This window comes from Zalophus californianus, chromosome 4 (assembly GCF_009762305.2).
Source record: "Zalophus californianus isolate mZalCal1 chromosome 4, mZalCal1.pri.v2, whole genome shotgun sequence".
Taxonomy (NCBI): domain Eukaryota; kingdom Metazoa; phylum Chordata; class Mammalia; order Carnivora; family Otariidae; genus Zalophus; species Zalophus californianus.
In genome coordinates this window covers 54,856,992-54,875,418 of record NC_045598.1, presented here as the reverse complement: position 1 = coordinate 54,875,418, position 18,427 = coordinate 54,856,992, and the positions used below count along the sequence as shown (strand labels likewise).

Genomic DNA, 18,427 nt, shown 5'->3' with positions numbered 1-18,427 from the left:
GATTTTTTATTTCTTGTGTATATGGGTGTGTTTTTAAAAGCAAAATGGATAATAAAACCATATTCAAGAACTGTAATTCTAAATAAAAATATACTTTTTTTTTAGTATTATAGCCAATTAAGGGGATAGGGGAGACCAGAACTATTTTCTTATTGTTTAGTTTTTTGAATTATAAAGTAAGTCCTTTTTCAGATAAATATTTTGCAAAATTTTCTCCCAGTTTGGGACTTGTCTTTTCATTTTCTTAACAATCCTTCACAAACTAGAAATTTTCAATTTTAATAAAGTCCAACTTAACATTTTTTTCTCTTTCAGATTGTGTTTTTGGTATTGTATCCAAAAATTTATCACCAAACCAAGGCTACCTAGATTTTCTCCTATGTTGTCTTACAAAAATTTATAGTTTTGCATTTTATATTTAGGTCTAAGTTTCATTTCAGTTAAATTTTGTAAATAAATTTATGAAAGTCATAAATTCTATGTCTACATTTTTTTGACATATGGATGTCCAGTTCATTTGTTGAAAAGACTTCCTTGAATTTTCTTGCTCCTTTGTCAAATATCAGTTGACTATATTTGTGTGGGTCTATTTCTGAGCTCTCTATTCTGTTCCACTGATCAATTTGTCCATTCGTTCACCAATATCACATTGTCTTTGTTAACTGGAGCTTTATAGTAATTCTTAAAATTGGGTAGTGTCAATCTTTGTTCTTCTTCAGTATTGTGTCAGCTATTCTTGGTCTTTTGACTCTCCATATAAACTTGAGAATCAGTCTGTCAACATCCATAAAATAACTTGGTGGGATTTTGATCGGGATTGCATTGAATCTATAGATCAAATTGGAAAGCATTGGCTTCTTAACAATATGGAGACTTCCTATCCATGAAAATTTATTTGTTTGGGTCTTCTTTGATTTCTTTCATAAGAGTATTGTAGTTTCCTTATGTAGATCTTGTACATGTTTTGTTAGATTTATACCTTAAGCATTTAACTTTTAGTGCTAATATGAATAGTAGTATGATTTTTATTTCAATTTCTAATTATTCATTAGAGGAAAGCCATTGACTTTTGTATATTAATCTTGTATACTGTGACCTTGCTATAATTGCTTATTAGTTGGAGAATTTTATTTTTTTGACAATTTTTTTGGGATTTTCTACATAAACAACTATGTCATCTAGAAAGTTTTTTTCCTTCCAATTTGTATAACTTTTATTTCTTTTCCTTGAATTATTATATTAGCTAGGACATCTAGTATGATGTTGAATAAAGGTGGTGAGAGGGGACATCCTAACCTTGTTCCTTAACTTAGTGGGGAAATTTTCAGGTTTTCACCATTAAATATGTTCGTTGTAGGTTTTTCATAGATTTTTTAAAAATCAAGTTGAGGAAATTCACTTCTATTCTTAGTTTCCTGGGAGTTTTTTTTTTTAAGCTTGATTTATTTATTTTAGAGAGAGAGAGAGAGAGGGAGAGCATGCATGTGAGTAGGGGGAGAGGCAGAGGGAGAAGGAGAGAGGCAGACACCCTATTGAGCACAGAGCCTTACTCGGGGCTCAATCTGGGGACCTTGAGATAATGACCCTGAGATCACGACCAGAGCCCAAATGGAATCAGATGCCTAATCAACTCGGTCATCCAGGTGTTCCAGTTTCCTGGGACTTTTTATCATAATGGGTGTTAGATTTTGTCTAAAGAGTTTTTTGAATCTAATGTGATTTTCCTTCTTTAGCCTATTGATGGGGATGGGTTACGTTAATTGATTTTTGTGTGTTGCACTGACTTTGTATACCTGGAACCAACCCTACTTTGCTGGAGTATATAATTCTTCTTATCCACTCTTAGATTTGATTTGCTAGTATTTTGTTGAGGATTTTTGTGTTGTTTTCATAAGCAATATTGTTCTGTAATTCTCCTTTTTTGTAATGTCTTCATCTTGTTTTGGTGTTAGAGTAATGCCAGCCTAACAAAATGAATTGGGAAGTGTTCCCCCTACTTATTTTCTGAAATGGATTGTATAAACATGTCCTAAATGTTTGATATAATTCACCAGTAAGACCATCTGGGCCTATTTTCGATTTTGGAAATTTACTAATTATTGATTCAATTTCTTTAATAGAGATAGGCCTATTCAGATGATCTATTTCACTTTGTGTGAGTTTAGGCAGTTTATTTCTTTCAAGGAATTGTTCCATTTCACTTAAGTAATCAAATCTGTGGGCATAGAGTTATGCACAGTTTTTCCTTATTATTCCTTTGGTCTATGGGGTCAGTAGTGATGACACCTCTATTATTGATCATACTGGCAATTTATATGTTCTATTTTTTTTCTTGGGTAACGTGGCTGATGATTGTGAATTTTATTGATCTTTTCAAAGAAACAACTTTTAATTTCCTTGTTTCTGATGATTTCCTGTTTTCAATTTCACTGATTTATGCTTTAATTGATATATATATATTTGTTTCCTGCTAGCTTTAGGCTTATGTTGCTCTTCTTACTCTAGTGTCCTGAGATGGAAGCTTAGATTACTAATTTTTAGATCGTTCTTCTTTTCTAATATATGCATTCAATGCTGTAAATTTCCCCCTAAGCATTCTTTTTGCTGCATCTCACGCATTTTGATAAGTTATATTTTGATTTTAATTTAGTTTAAATATTTTAAAATTTCATTTGAGACTTCTTCTTTGACCTATTTTTTTTGAAAGCAGAATGATATTCTATATTTTATTTTATTTTATTTATTTTTTTATTATTATGTTATGTTAATCACCATACATTACATCATTAGTTTTTGATGTAGTGTTCCATGATTTGTTTGCATATAACAAACAATGACCTATTATTTTTTTAAATTTCTAAATATTTTGGGATTATCCAGCTATCCTTTTGTTGAATTCTAGTTTAATTCCACTGTGGTCTGAGAGCATATTTTGTATGATTTCTATTCTTTTAAGTATGTTGAAATGTGCTTTGTGGCCCAGAATGTGGTCTAGCTTGGCGAGTATTCCAAGTGAGCTTGAGAAAAATATGTATTCTATTAAAATAGTGTTTGGGATGCCTGGGTGGCTCAATCAGTTGAGCGTTTGCCTTCAGCTCGGGTCATGATCCCGGAGTCCTAGGATCAAGTCCCACATTGGGGGGGGGGTTGGTCCCTGCTCAGTGGGGAGTCTTGCTTCTCCTCTCCCTCTGCCCTTCGCCCTGCTCATACTCTCTCTCTCTTAAATAAATAAGATCTTAAAAAATAAAGTTAAAAAAATAGTGTTAGTCTCCAATTATAACAGTGGATGTGTCTAATTCTCCTTGCAGTTCTATCAGTTTTTGCCTTAAATATTTTGTAGTCTTGTTTTCCACTGTATAAATGATTAGGATTGCTATGTCTTCTTGGAGAATTGACTTCTTTATTATTCTGCAATTCTCCTCTTTATTTCTGATAATTTTCCTTGCTCTGAAGTCTACTTTGTCTGAAATTAAATATAGCTACTTCGTCTTCTTTTGATTAGTGTTAACAGTATATATTGCTCTATCTCTTTACCTTTAATCTATCTGTGTCTTTACATTTAAATTGGGTTTCTTGTAGATGATTTTTTTTAATGTGGATTTTATTATTATTTAGGCATATGGCCAGGTCAACAGATTAGGACACTACTGCCATTGAAAAGATAGCTTGTTATACTCACAGATCTCAAGAGGAGGAGACGTTGTATGCTGTGGGCTACACAGAGAAGCACCTAGGTTGGTCGGGAGGCAGAAAGAATGAGGGGAAAATGTGGCCAAGAGCCTTTGTTGTAGTTTCTGTTAGTAGAATGGGAGAACCCAGTCTAAACATATGGGTACTTAAAAGTAGAGACCTTTCTGAGCTGTGGTCATAGAGAGATGTAATAACAGAAGAAGGTTGGAGAGATGTGATGATGTTGCCTTTCAAGAAGGGTGTGGGTGGCCCCCAGAAGTTGAAAAAAATAAGGAAATGAATTCTCTAGAGCCTCTAGAAAGAACATAATCCTAATTAACTTTTTGGTTTTAGCCCAGTGAGACCTGGGTCAGACCTCTAACCTACTAAACTCCAAAATAATAAATGTGCATGGTTTTAATCCACTTAAGTTTTTGGTAGCTTATTTTAGCATCAAAAAAAAAAATTAACACAGTGGTGTAGCAATCCTAAAAAACAATAATCAAATCAGACCTCTATCTGAAGACTAATAATCTTATTTCAATTTGAATAACAATGTACAGAGATATAAATTACCTATATCATTGCTTGATAATGAGGTTATCATTGCTTATCTTCTGATAAACAGTACATTTTTGAATGGTTAAGAATTCCAAAATGAGATAATATATGTAAATCTTCCTTGTGCTTGGTACATAAAAGATATTCAATAAGTGTCATTGAAGTTGTTGAATATTGGAAGAGAACAAATAATACTGAAAAATGTGATTTTTATAATACTTAGAATACATGAATCATCTAATACTATTTAAATTATTTTATCATTGCATCATGTTTGTATTTTACAGATAGTGAAGCTAGTTCTTTAATGGATATAGAAAATGTAATTCTCACTAAAATCTATGATGATGAAGAAGATCACTCAGAGTCAATAATGAAATCTGACAAGTTTCGTCAGGATTTATTTTTTATGGAACGAGTTCTAATGGAAAATTTATTTCAGCCAAAACTTGCAGCTTATCGTCAGCTTCCTATTTTAAAAGGTATTTTTAAAAATCACATTTGGGAATGTCCAGGTGGCTCAGGCAGTTAAATGTCTGTCTTCAGCTCATGATCCCAGGGTCCTGGGATCAAGTCCCACATTGGGCTCTTTGTTCAGCAGGAAGCCTGCTTCTCCCTCTGCCTGCTTCTCCCTCTGCTTGTACTCAAGCACCGTCTCTCTCTCTCTCTGACAAATAAATAAATCTTTTAAAAAATTCACATTTTGATAAGCTCAAATAATTAAAAGAATTAAATGGAGTTGTTATTTCTAAAGGTAACCTCCAGACTGGGTTATCACTTATCAAGACACATTTATACAGCTTTTAGCATTAAACATCCAAGTAACACTAGAGTTCAAACTTTAGAGCCCACAAAAAGAGGTAGTTCCTTAAATTAAAATCTTCAGAAGCTTCTGTGACTGTTTTCTCTCTCTTGCCCCTGCATTGAATTATTTTCTCATATTTAAAGCCCCTCTCCATTGCCATTGACACCTTCCAGGTTCTGGTGCTTATTACCTTTCCTTAATTTTATTGCAAGGGCATTCTTCCTGTTCTTATTGCTACAAATCCCATCTCATACGTTCACAGAATATTTTGAAAGATTTTAGGGATTAACTCAACCTTTCAATTTTTGAATGAAGAGGAAGCACATAGAAACTTTCCAAGTTTAGTCCATGACAAAGCTAGGCATTCAAACAAGTTCTTTTGATCTCATTCCAATTCTCTTTCCACTCTACTCTCCTGGTGTGCTGATGTATCCTATACATGGCTTTGAACATGGTGGCACTTAACTGTTAAAAAACCTTCAGTAACTTCCCATTGCCTAGAATAAATTACAAACCCTAAGATTTTCCTTGTGCTATTTTCCAGTTAAACCTTACCCCCCATAAACGGGCATTTAATCTGATATTTCTCATCATAGATGAATTGTTTTGGTATATCATGTAAGTGGGCTCATTTGGTAAGTACCTTTGATCCCTGAACAAGGCAGGGCTTAGGGATGATGACCCTGGCACAGTTGAAACTCCAAGTATAACTTTTGATTCCCCCAAAACTTATCTACTAACAGCCTACTATTGACCAGAAGCCTTACCAAGAGCATAAACAGTCAGTTAACACAAATTTTGTAGGTTATATGTATTATGTACTATATTCTTACAATAAAGCAACCTATAGAAAAGAAAATGTTATTAAGAAAATCATAAGGAAAAGAAAATACATTTACAGTTTTGTATATACTCGAGCCTGGGCCAGGGGCAGCAGGAAGGGCTGGTCCCAGAATGACAAACTTCGGCAGTCTGGTGGCCTCAGCTCAACAGCAGCTGCTGGGTGGGCCTATGGGTGGTAAAAGCAGTCTAGAGGCAAAATAGAGCTTTACCACTGCCTGGAATTGTATACCAGGTGTACCACCTGAGGTGGCCATTTCAGCTGCAGCCAAACAGGAGTACACTTCTCTCTCTCTCTCTCTTTTTTTTTCTTTTTAAAATGCCTTTATTACAAATTTAAAATCTAGGGAAGCTCCTTTCCCCCCTACCTAAAGAGTTCATTAATATAGACATTGGAGCAAGTTCTTCATTTAAAAATATCATTTATGAATTGGTAAAAGATGATATCCATGGGCACCAATCCAGCTTCTTCCAGGCAGTGCAATCCTCAGACAGTCACCATGCCAAGGTCAGCAAGGTTACCTCACCATGCAGAATGTATAGGTTCATTCCTGCCCCAAAAGACACTTGTGGATGAGTCCCCACATTTTCCATTTGAGGTGATGTTGACTTTTCCTATCCCACTGGCCCTTGGACTGTTGCCCCACGTTTACTACCGTTATTCTTTTTCTCTTTTTGCACAAAGGTGAATACAGACTTTCTTTGAATATATCAGGATATCGGGAGGTAACCAGTCATACATATTTAAATTTGCCGGCACATAAATAATTGAACTTTCGATGAGAGTACCCCATGGGCACTCTTCAATTCTGATTCCACAAGAAGAGAGATAAAGGAACTCAAAGAAATCCAACATCCCTCCAGTTACAGGGCAGCCAGTTCCCAAATAGATTTCATAATGCTGGGGTTTCTGGTAATTCAGATAAGGCTTTTGTTTAATTCTGACCTGAAGCCTGCGCTGGTTGCAGATTACAGACACAGCCACCAGAATCTGCACTAGGCCGGCAACAGGACCAAGGTCCATGGCTCCCCTGAAGCAACTCTGGAGGCAAGTGGCTGGAGGACTCTGGGGGACATGGGGCTCCCTGCACAATGCCATCACTGCCCTCTGAGTGTGTTCTGCTTTAGCTTAACTTTCTGCTTGCTAGCCCTTGATGCACCACCTGGCCATCCTATCCTCACTTATGGCAACCTGCAGACCTTCCCTCAGTATGCTCCCCAGGCACTCATGTAGCAAGTGCTGCCTCTGTGCCAGTTGCCTTCCATTCCATCTTTAGAGAGTGGGGTGGACAGTTGTAAATAAATGCCTGTGGCTTTTGCTGTTAACTCTTTAAAAAAAATCCTACATATAAGTGGACCCACGCAGTTCAAACTTGTGTTGTTCCAGGGCCACTTTTATTCTTTTCTGTCTGGCTTCTTTCACTCAACATAGTGTTTTTGAGATTCATCAAGGCTGATGTGTGATAAGTGGTTCATTTTTTCCCCTGAGTACTGTTCCATTTTATGAATATATCATAATTATTTGAATATTCATTCCACCTGTTGATGGACACCTGGACTGTTTCCAGTTTGGGGTTTTTATGATAAAGCTGCTATGGTCATTTTTGTGTCTTTTTGTGGGCATATGTTTTAATTTCTCTTGGGAAAATACCTAGAAGTGGAATCTTGGGTCATTGGAAAGATGCATGTTTAATTTTTTTAGAATTGCAAAATACCTTTCCAAAGTACTTGTCCCATCTTACACTGCCACAAGCAATGTACAAGATTACCAGTTGCTCTACATTCTTGATAACAGCTGATGTGGCAGTCCTTTTAATGTTGTCCTAAAGACTAATCATGTTGAATACTTATTCATGTGCTTTTTTTGGCCACTTACATTTCTTCTTTTATGTAATGTTTGGTCAAGTCCTTTGCCATTTTATTGAATTATCTTTTCTTTTTTAAAATCAAGTTATAGGAGCTTATTTTTATATATTCTGGAACAAGCTCTTTGAAAGATACATGTATTACAACTATTAAGTCTAAGTCAGTGACTTACCAATATATTTTTCTTTTGATAGCAGAAGTTTTTAATTTTAATGAAGTTGTATCTATCAGTTTTTTCTTTTGTAGTTAATGTTTTCCATGTCTTCTCTAAGATATCTTTGTCTGCCCCAAGATTACAAATATCTTTGTCTTATTCCTAAACTTAAGAAAAAGTATTCAATATTTTGTCATTAAATATGATGTTAGGTATAATTTTTTGTAGATGCCTTTTGTTGGTTTGAGGAAATTTCCCTCTCTTTCTAGTTTTCTAACCATTTTCAAAGATAAATGGGTGTTGAATTTTGTCCAGGATACCCAGGATGGCCAACACAATATTGAAGGAGAAGAACACAGCTGGAGGACCCACACTATCTGACTTCAAGACTTATAAAGCTATAGTAGTCAAGGCAGTGTGGTACCTGCAAAAGAATAGACACATAGATCAGCAGAACAGAATAAAGAGCCCCCAAATAGATCCACATAATTATAGTCAACTGATCTTTGGCAAAAGAGGAAAGGCAATACAATGGAGAAAAGGTAGTCTTTTCAACCAATGGTACTGAAGCAACTGGTCATTTACATGCAAAATAAAGAATCCAGACACGGACCTTATATTATTCACAAAAATTAACCCAAAATAGGTCATAGACTTCAATGTAAGATGCAAAACTACAGAACTCCTAGAAGTCAACATAGGAGAAAATCTAAATGATCTTAGAGTATGGCAATGACTTTGGAGATTTAACACCAAAGGCATGATAAACTTCTCCTCTGTAAAAGGCATTGTTAGGAGAATGAGAAGTTAAGTCACAGACTGGAGAAAATATTTACAAAAGATATATCTATTAAAGGACTCATCCAAAACATACAAATATTTCTTAAAACTCAATAATAAAAAACAACATGATCAAAAAATGGGCAAAAGACCTTAACAGACACTTCCCCCCCAAAAAAAATATATACATGGCAAATGAGCATATAAAAAGATGCTCAACATCATATCTCATTAGGGAATTGTAAACTAAAACAACAATGAGATACCACTACACACCTATTAGAATGGTGAAAATCCAAAACACTGACACAACCAATACTGGCAAAGATATGGAACAAGAACTCTCATTCAATGCTTGTGGGATTGCACAATGAATGGTTTAGCCACTTTGGAAGACAATTTGGCAGTTTCTTACAAAACTAAACATACTGTTACCATATGGTCAATAATCACACTCCTTAGTATTTACCCAATGTGGCTGAGTACTTATATACTCACAAAAACCTGCACACAAATGGTTACAGCAGTTTTATTGATAATTGCCAAAATGTGGAAGTAACCAAGATCTCCTTCAGTAGGTGAATGGATAAATAAATCATTGCATATCCGGACAATGCAATATTATTCAGCACAAAAAAGAAATGAATTTTCAAGCCATGAATGGATGTGGAGAAAACTTAAATGCATATTACTAAATGAAAGAAGCCAGTCTAAAAAGGCAATTATATGGTATGGTTCCAAATGTATGACATTCTGGAAAAGACAAAAATATGGAGACAGTAAAAAGACCATTGGTTGCCGGGGAATTGAGGGCTGGGAGGAATGAATGGGCAGAGCACATAAGATCTTTAGAGCAGTGAAACTACTCTCTATGATACTATAATGGTGAGTACATGTCATTGTACATTTGTACAAACGCTTAGAATGTGCACAGCAGGAGTGAACCCTAATGTAAACTATAGAGTTTGGGTGATAACGATTTGTCATTGTGGGTTCACTGATTATAACAAATGTATCACTGGTGCAGGACAATGATTTTGAGGGAGGCTGTGCATATATCTGGGTTTGATTGTAGAGGAACTTTCTCTAAGTTCAATTTTTTCTGTGAACCTAAAACTCCTCAAAAAAATTCTGTTAAAGAAAAAGCTATTAACATATACTTAAGGATTTAAAGGGAAATAAGAATATAATCAGTAAAACAATGAAAACTACATACAGAACTAAATGGAACTTCTAGAATTGAAAAATATAATACTTGAAATGAAAAGTTCACTGGATGGTCTTATCAGAATACTAAAAACTGCAGAAGATCAGTATCAGTGAGCTTAAAGACAAAGCAATAGGAACATTCCAAATTGAAGTACAGAGAGAAATAAGGCTTGAAAAAAAGAAAAGAGAAAAGAGCCTTAGTGACCTGTGTTGCAAGGTCATATGACTTAACATACATGAAATTGGGATTGTAGTAGTGGAAAAGAGAGGAGGAGAAGCAGAAAAATATTTGAAGAAAGGGTAGCTGAAAATTTTCCATACTTGAAAAAAATCTTAAACCAATTATTAGAAGCTCAATGAAACCTAAACAAGATAAACACAATGAAAACCACATTGAGGCACATCATAACTAATATGTCAAAAAATCTTAAAAGTTGCCAGAGAAAATACATGACATTTGGGGAATAAAGCTAATAATGACCTTATTTCTCATCAGAAGCCAGAAGACAATGCAATGACATTTTTACTGTGCTAAAATATTCTACACCTAGAGAAAATATCCAGAAATCGAGGTGAAATAAAAGCATGTTCTGACAAACAAAAGCTTAGAGAATTCATTGCCAGCAGACAAGCATTGCAAGAAATGTTAAAGGAAGTCCTTCAGACTGATAAAAAATAACAGAAATTAGGATCTACACAAACTAATGGAGTGCTAGAATTGGAAAATGTGAGTGAAAGTAAGAGACATTTCTTACTATTTAAAAATTTTTTAAAGATAATTAAATTGTCAAAATCACAAATTTTATATGGCAAGGAAAACGAACTAGAATAACAAATTTAATTTTGAAACAAAAGAATAAAATCGAAGGACTTACCCTATCTGATCACAAGCAATTTGCTATAAAGCTACAGTAATGTAGGAAATGTGGTATTTGTCAAAGGGCAGACATACAGATGGCTGGGATAGAGTAGTGTGTGAGTCCAGAAATAAACACAGACCTATATAGTCACTTGATTTTTGACAAATATGCCAAGGTGAATTAATTTGAAAAGACTGATCTTTTCATAAATGGTGCTGAAACAATTGGACATCCATATGAGGGAGGAAAAAATGAACCTCAACCCCCATGTCATATCATACATATAAATTAACTCAGAATAGGCTATAGATTTAAATATAAAAATTAAAGCTAAAAAGTTCTAGAAGAAGACAAAAGAGAAAATGTTTGTGATCTTAGCATAAGAAAAGATTATTTAATACATAAAAATCCCAAGACATGAAAGAAAAAAATTGATAAGGCTTTCACGGTAGTTAAAATGTCTGCTCTTTGAATAACACTGTTAAGGGAAAAAAATGCAATAACAGTCTAGAAGAATGTGTTTACAATATACATCTGTCCAAAGACATAAATTAGGAATATGTAAAAGACACATACAACCTATAAAAAACATAGACAGTCTAATAAAAAGTAGGCAAAAGATTTGAACAGAAATTTCACTAAAAATATACATGAATGATAAATAGATACCTTAAAAGGTACCAAACATAATTTGTTGTCAAGGAAATACAAGTTGAAACCATAACAAAATGCCACTATACACTAGTTGGGATGGCTAAAATTAAAAAGACTGACAACACCAAGCAAGAATATGGAGTAACTGGGTTTTTTTATATATTGTTGTGGGAGTATAAAATTGTGCAACCATGTTGGAAGTCTGCTGGGAAGTTTCTTAAAATGTTAAGTATAGATCCACCCAATTATCCAATAATCCTGTCCCTGGGTATTCACCCAAGAAAACATATGTCTGCAAAAAAAGCTTATGTAAGAATGCTCATAGCAATTTATTCATAATAGCCCCAAACTGGGAAACAGCCCAGATATCCATCAACAGGTCAATGCATAAACAAATGATGGAGCATAATTCAGCAATAAAAATGAACTACTTACATACACCTTGATGGACCTCAAAAACATTTTTGTGTGAAAGAAGCCAGACACAAAAGAATACATACCAACAAACCCATTTATGTGATATGTTATCACAAACAAGACTAATCTGAGGTGATAGAAATCAAACCAGTGCTTGGCTGTGGTGGGTTGACCTTAACTGGAAAGTAGCATGAGGAAACTTTTTTGGTTGATGGATATGTTCTCTATCTTGACTGGTGTGTTGGTTACATTGGTGTGTCTATTTATCAAAATTCATTAAACTATACAGCTAAAATCTATGCATATCAATGAATTTTCTCACAATTAAAAAGTGCTGCAGTATTTATATTATCTTGGGTTCATTTAAAGAGTGATATACCACTGTTATTTCTTTTTTTTTTTTTTTTGCCATACCACTGTTATTTCTTAACAGCTATTGAGGTGTAAGTGACATACAATAAATGGCACATATTTAAAGTATACAATTTAATAAACTTTAACATACCACCACAATTGTTGATATATAAAATGATGTATAATGGTAATGAATGTATTCATCACCCTCAAATTTTTCTTCATGTCCTTTAGAATCCTTCCTTCCTGTTCCTCCTTGCCCCTCCCTCATCCTTAAGAAACCACTGATTTGCTTTATATCCCTATATAGATTAGTTTGTATTTCCTAGAATTTTATATAAATGTAATCATACATTATGCACTCTTATTTATCTGGCTTCTTTTCACTCAGCAAAATTCTTTTCAGGTTCACTAATGTAGTATGTATCAGTAGTTCATTTCTTTTTATTACTGATGGTTATTCCATTGTATGAATATCATGCACTGTGTTTATTCTTTCACCTGTTGATTAATATTTATTTCCAGTTTGGGACCATTACAAATAAGGTTGGCATGAATATTTGTATACAAGTCTTTGCTTGGACATTTGCTTTCCTCTCTCTTGGGTCAATACCTAGGAGTAAATAGGTGGATCACATGTAAAATATATATTTAATTTTCTTCTTTCCTAAAATATGCCTTCTAAGCACTGCTTTAGCTGACTCTTATAATACTTTGATATGTTGTATTTTCATTTCATTAAATATTTTTAAAATTTCTTTTGAGACGTCTTCATTGACCCATGTGTTATTTATAAATGTGGTGCTTAATATCCACATATTTTGGGATTTTCTAGCTATAGTTCTGTTATTAATTTCTTATTTAATTCCATTATGGTCTGGGAATATACTTTGATTTCTATTCTTTTAGATTTGTTAAGGTTTTTTTGTTTGTTTATGATCCATAATATGGTCTATCTTAAAGAATTTGCTATGACACTTGGGAAGAATATGTATTCTGGTGTTTTGGGATGTAATGTTCTATAAATGTCATTAGGTCAAGATGGTTAATAGTGATGTTCAGTTTATCTGTATACTTACTGATTTTCTGCCTACCTATTCTATCAGTTATTAAGATAGGAGTGTTGAAATCTGAACTATAATTGTGGATTTGTTTATTTCTCTTTTCAGATCTATTGTTTTTTGTTTCATGTATTTTGTTAGGTCTATATACATTTTTGAGTTGTTATGACTTCTTGGAGAACTGACTGCTGATTTTTCCAATTTATACAGGCAGAAACCTGGGAATAGGGATTATAATGTGGGAATAGATATTAAGGGTGTAGGGTAATAATGGAAGGAATATAAAGTTACATCAGGCCAAATTTACTGATATGGGTCCACTAAGCAGAGATTCTGGACTCAGTGTTGTAGCTCAGGGGATTAGAAATGGCTCTAATTAGTTCAGTTTGGCCCTTCCTTCCTTCCTTCCTTCCTTCCTTCCTTCCTTCCTTCCTTCCTTCCTTTCTTCCTTCCTTCCTTCCTTCCTTCTTTCCTTCCTTCCTTCTTTCCTTCCTTCCTTCCTTCCTTCCTTCCTTTTCTCCCTTTTCTTCCTTTTCTTCCTTTCTTTCCTCCGTCCCTCCCTCCCTTCCTTCCTTTCTCTTTATTTCTTTCTCTCTCTCTCTCTCTTTCCTTCCTTCCTTCCTTGTTTGCTAATATTAGACCAAAATGTGGTTTCCACTAAATGAAGTTGAAATGTCAAAACTACTTTGGGACACTATAGAGAAAGGTATCCAAAGGCTTAGGGAGATTGGAATGTTAGGGTGGATTTATCAGATGTTAGGGTGGATTTAGCAGAAATCAGAATAGTCTGACTCACAGAAACCCATGGTATTGGCTAGTTGATCATCGTGTCCCTAGAAGAGAAATAGGTAGGTGCTGTATTGGTTTAATAGGGCTGCCATAACAAAATACCACAAACTGGGTGGCTTAAACAACAGAAATTTACTTTCTCATAATTCTGGAGGCTGGAAGCCCACAACTGAGGTGTGAACAGAGTTGGTTTCCTCTGAGGCCTCTCTTCTTGGCTTGCAGATGGCTATCCTCTTGGAGTCTCTTTACATGGTTTTTTTCTCTGTGTATGTGCATCCCTTGTGTCTCTTGATGTGTCTAAAATTCCTTTTCTTATAAAGATAGCAGTCATATTTGATTAGGACCCAAAGTAATGACCTTGTTTTAACTTCATCACTTCTTTAAAGCCTTTGTCTCCATTACACTCTAAGGTACTGGGGATTAGGGCTTCAATATATGAATTTTAGGGAGACACAGTTCAGCCCATAAAAGGCGGTCTTCTCCTAAATTCTTATATGATCTATATAAACAGAAGAGTCAAGTGAGCAGAAGTATAACTTGAAATACCAAAGCAAAATCATAGCCCTTTAAGCAATTGCTATAATTGAGTCAGTTTTCAGACCCAGAATTCCTTGAATAAAGGGGAGATATCCCACTATACTGTTGAAAATATATACTGTTAATATTTCTCTCAGCTTTCCCCAGAGGGACCTATAGTCTTTAATCAGGGTGATATGCATTGGGGGAAAGGAAACAATCAGAAATTTCAAGGATTACTGGACACTAGCTTTGAACAGACACTAACTTCACAAGACCCAAAACATCACTGTGGTCTACTAGCCAGATAAGGACTTAGAAAGGTCAGGTAATCAATGGAATTTTAGCTCAAGTCCATCTTCTAGTGGGTCTAGTGGGTCACTGAACCCATCCTGTAGTTATTTCCCCTGTTACAGAATGTATACTTTGGAATAGAAATATTTAGCAACCAGCAGAATCCCTGTGTTTACCCTTGACCTGTGGAATGAGGGCTATTATGGTAGGAAATGGCTAAATAGAAGCCACTAGGCCTACCTCTACCTATGAAAATAGTAAACCAAAGCAATACCACAATTCTGGAGGGATTGTAGAGATTAATGCTACCATCAAGGACTTGAAAGATGCAGGAGTATTGACTCCCATCATATCCCCCATTCAACTAATCATTTTGCCTGCATAGAAAACACAGGATCTTGGGAAATAATGGTGGATTATTGTGAACTTCACCAAGTGTTGACTCCAATTGCAGTTGCTGTTCCAGATGTTGTTTCATTGCCAGAGCAAATTAACACATCCCCTGGTAACTGGTATGTAACTATTGACACAGAAAATGCCTTTTTCCCCCCAATACCTGTTGATAAAAACCACTGGAAACCGCTTGCTTTCAGCTAGCCAGGCCAGCAATACACCTTCACTGCCCTACCTTGGAGTTGTGTCAACTCTTCAGCTTTATGTCATAATTTAGTCTGCAGGTACTTTTTCCTTCAACAAAATATCACATTGGTCCATTACATTGATGATATTATGCTGATTGGAACTGGTGAACAAGAAGTAGACTTATTGGTAAGGCATTAGCATGCCCAAGGGTGAGAAATAAATCTGATAAAAATTTTTAGGGGCTTTCCACCTCAGTGAAATTTCCAAGGGTCTGGTGGTATGGGGTATATCAAGATATACCTACCGAGGTGAAGGATAAGTTGCTTCATCTGGCCCCTCTTAGAACCAAAAAAAGTTACAATGCCTAGTAGACTTCTTTGTTCCTTGGAGGCAACATAGTCCACCTTTGGACGTATTATTCCAGCTCATTTACGAGTGAACTGAAAAGGTGCTAGCTTTGAGTGGGGCCCAGAACAACGGAGGATTCTATAACAGGTCCAGGCAGTCATTCACAATGCCCTGTCACTTGGGCCCTATGTTCCAGCAGATTCAGTGGTGCTTGAAGTGTCTCATAGAGATGCTGTTTGGAGCCTTTGGTGGGCTCCTGCAGGTATAGAGGACAATAAACTCTTTTTGTGTTTTAATTTTAGAACCAGAACCTGAAGAACCTGAAGACTTTTTAGAAGGTGAAAAACTTGAACAAGAGACAGAGGAAGAGGTTAAGAAGGAAGAGGAAGAAGAAAGAGAAATAGGTACAGAACAGTCAACAATACCAGCCAATTTGGAACGACTTTGGTCCTTTTCCTGTGACTTAACCAAAGGTCTTAATGTGAGCAGCCTTGCCTGGAATAAAACAAATCCTGTAAGTTATTGAACATTTTAAAAATTCTATCTTTATCATGTAAAGGTGACTATCAAGTACTAATGAAGATTTTTTTTTCTCAGATTTTAGACAAGGGATTTTAATTGACATAAACCAGAGTTTTAACATCCCTTTACAACAAGGTCATGTTTCAAAAAGTGGAAAATAAAAATAGTTATAAAATAATTTTTTTTCTCCTTTAATATGAAAACATCGTATTTTTATTTTAAGAGATGTACTTGGGACATGGTATTCTCTGAATCCATATCAGATACTGAAAATTAAACCAGAAGATAATATATAATTGATTTCAGATATATCAAACTCATGTACCCAATTTTTAAATTAATTTTGCTTTTAATATACTTTCTTTAACAATATGTCTATATAATTTTTTTTGTTTTTTAATTATATTAGTCACCATACAGTACATCATTAGTTTTTGATGTAGTGTTCCATGATTCATTGTTTGTGTATAACAGCCAGTGCTCCATGCAGTACATGCCCTCCTTAATACCCATCACCGAGCTAACCCATCCCCCCACCCCCCTCCCCTCTAGAACCCACAGTTTGTTTCTCAGAGTCCATTCGTCTCCCCCTCCGATTTCCCCCCTTCATTTTTCCCTTCCTTCTCCTAATGTCCTCTATGCTATTCCTAATGTTCTACAAATAAGTGAAATCATATGATAATTGACCTTCTCTGCTTGACTTATTTCACTTAGCATAATCTCCTCCAGTCCCATCCATGTTGATGTAAAAGTTGGGTATTCATCCTTTCTGATGGCTGAGTAATATTCCATTGTATATATGGACCACATCATCTTTATCCATTTATCTGTTGAAGGGCATCTTGGCTCTTTCCACAGTTTGGCTATTGTGGACATTGCTGCTATGAACATTGGGGTCACGTGGCCCTTCTTTTCACTACATCTGTGTCTTTGGGGTAAACACCTAGTAGTGCAATTGCTGGGTCATAGGGTAGCTCTATTTTTAACTTTTTGAGGAACCTCCACACTGTTTTCCAAAGTGGCTGTACCAACTTGCATTCCCACCAACAGTGTAAGAGGGTTCCCCTTTCTCCACAACTTCTCCAACATTTGTTGTTTCTTGCCTTGTCAATTCTTGCCATTCTAACTGGTGTAAGGTGGTATCTCAATGTGGTTTTGATTTGAATTTCCCTGATGGCTAATGATAATGAACATTTTTTCATGTGTCTGTTAGCCATTTGTATGTCTTCTTTAGAGAAGTGTCTGTTCGTGTCTTCTGCCTATTTTTTGACTTGATTATTTGTTTTTTGGGTGTTGAGTTTGAGTTCTTTATAGATCTTGGATATTAGCCTTTTATCTGTAGTGTCATTTGCAAATATCTTTTCCCATTCTGTGGATTGCCTCTTTGTTTTGTTGATTGTTTCCTTTGCTGTGCAGAAGCTTTTTATCTTGATGAAGTCCCAAAAGTTCATTTTTGCTTTTGTTTCCCTTGCCTTTGGAGACATGTCTTGAAAGAAGTTGCTGTGGCCTATGTCGAAGAGGTTACTGCCTATGTTCTCTAGGATTTTGATGGATTCCTGTCTCACATTGAGGTCTTTCATCCATTTTGAGTTTATCTTTGTGTATGGTGTAAGAGAATGGCCGAGTTTCATTCTTCTGTATATAGCTGTCCGATTTTCCCAGCACCATTTATTGAAGAGACTGTCTTTTTTCCAGTGGATGTTTTTTCCTGCTTTGTCGAAGATTATTTTACCATAGAATACCAAAATTTATATTTTTCTTAATCATATTCAGAAGTATATACTTAATCTAGTGACTCTGAAAATGTGCAAAATAATTTTGAGGTTCCTAAAATTAACTATTACTACCAATAATAGCAAATATTTAAATAGCACTTACTATATCCCAGGTGCTATTGCTAGCACTTTACTTGTATTAACACAACAACTCTTGAGTTAGGTACTATTTTACCCAATATGTTGATGAGGAAACTGAAGTACAAAAAGGATAAATAACTTGCCCAAAGTTACACATCTGTTAAATGCCCAAAGTTACACAACTAGTAAGTGAAACAGCTGGAATTCAAACCCAAACATCTGGCTCCAGGGTTCTTGCTCTCAACTGCACTGCCACCAAAAATCATCTTGAGGCAAATTATATGAATCAT

The 18,427-nt window shown here is 35.2% G+C and overlaps 1 protein-coding gene across 4 annotated transcripts in view; it reads left to right on the top strand.

Annotated features, from left to right (window-relative positions):
• The window catches only part of DNAI4 (dynein axonemal intermediate chain 4), a 97,525-nt gene that overhangs the window by 56,760 nt on the left and 22,338 nt on the right, over positions 1–18,427 (top strand). For 3 of the 4 annotated variants that reach the window (XM_027610542.1, XM_027610519.1, XM_027610508.1), the window contains 2 exons: positions 4,518–4,712; positions 16,062–16,273. In XM_027610542.1, coding sequence (XP_027466343.1) covers positions 4,518–4,712; positions 16,062–16,273 — 407 coding nt within the window. The remainder of the gene's footprint in view (positions 1–4,517; positions 4,713–16,061; positions 16,274–18,427) is intronic. The other variant, XM_027610536.1, reaches the window with a different exon arrangement.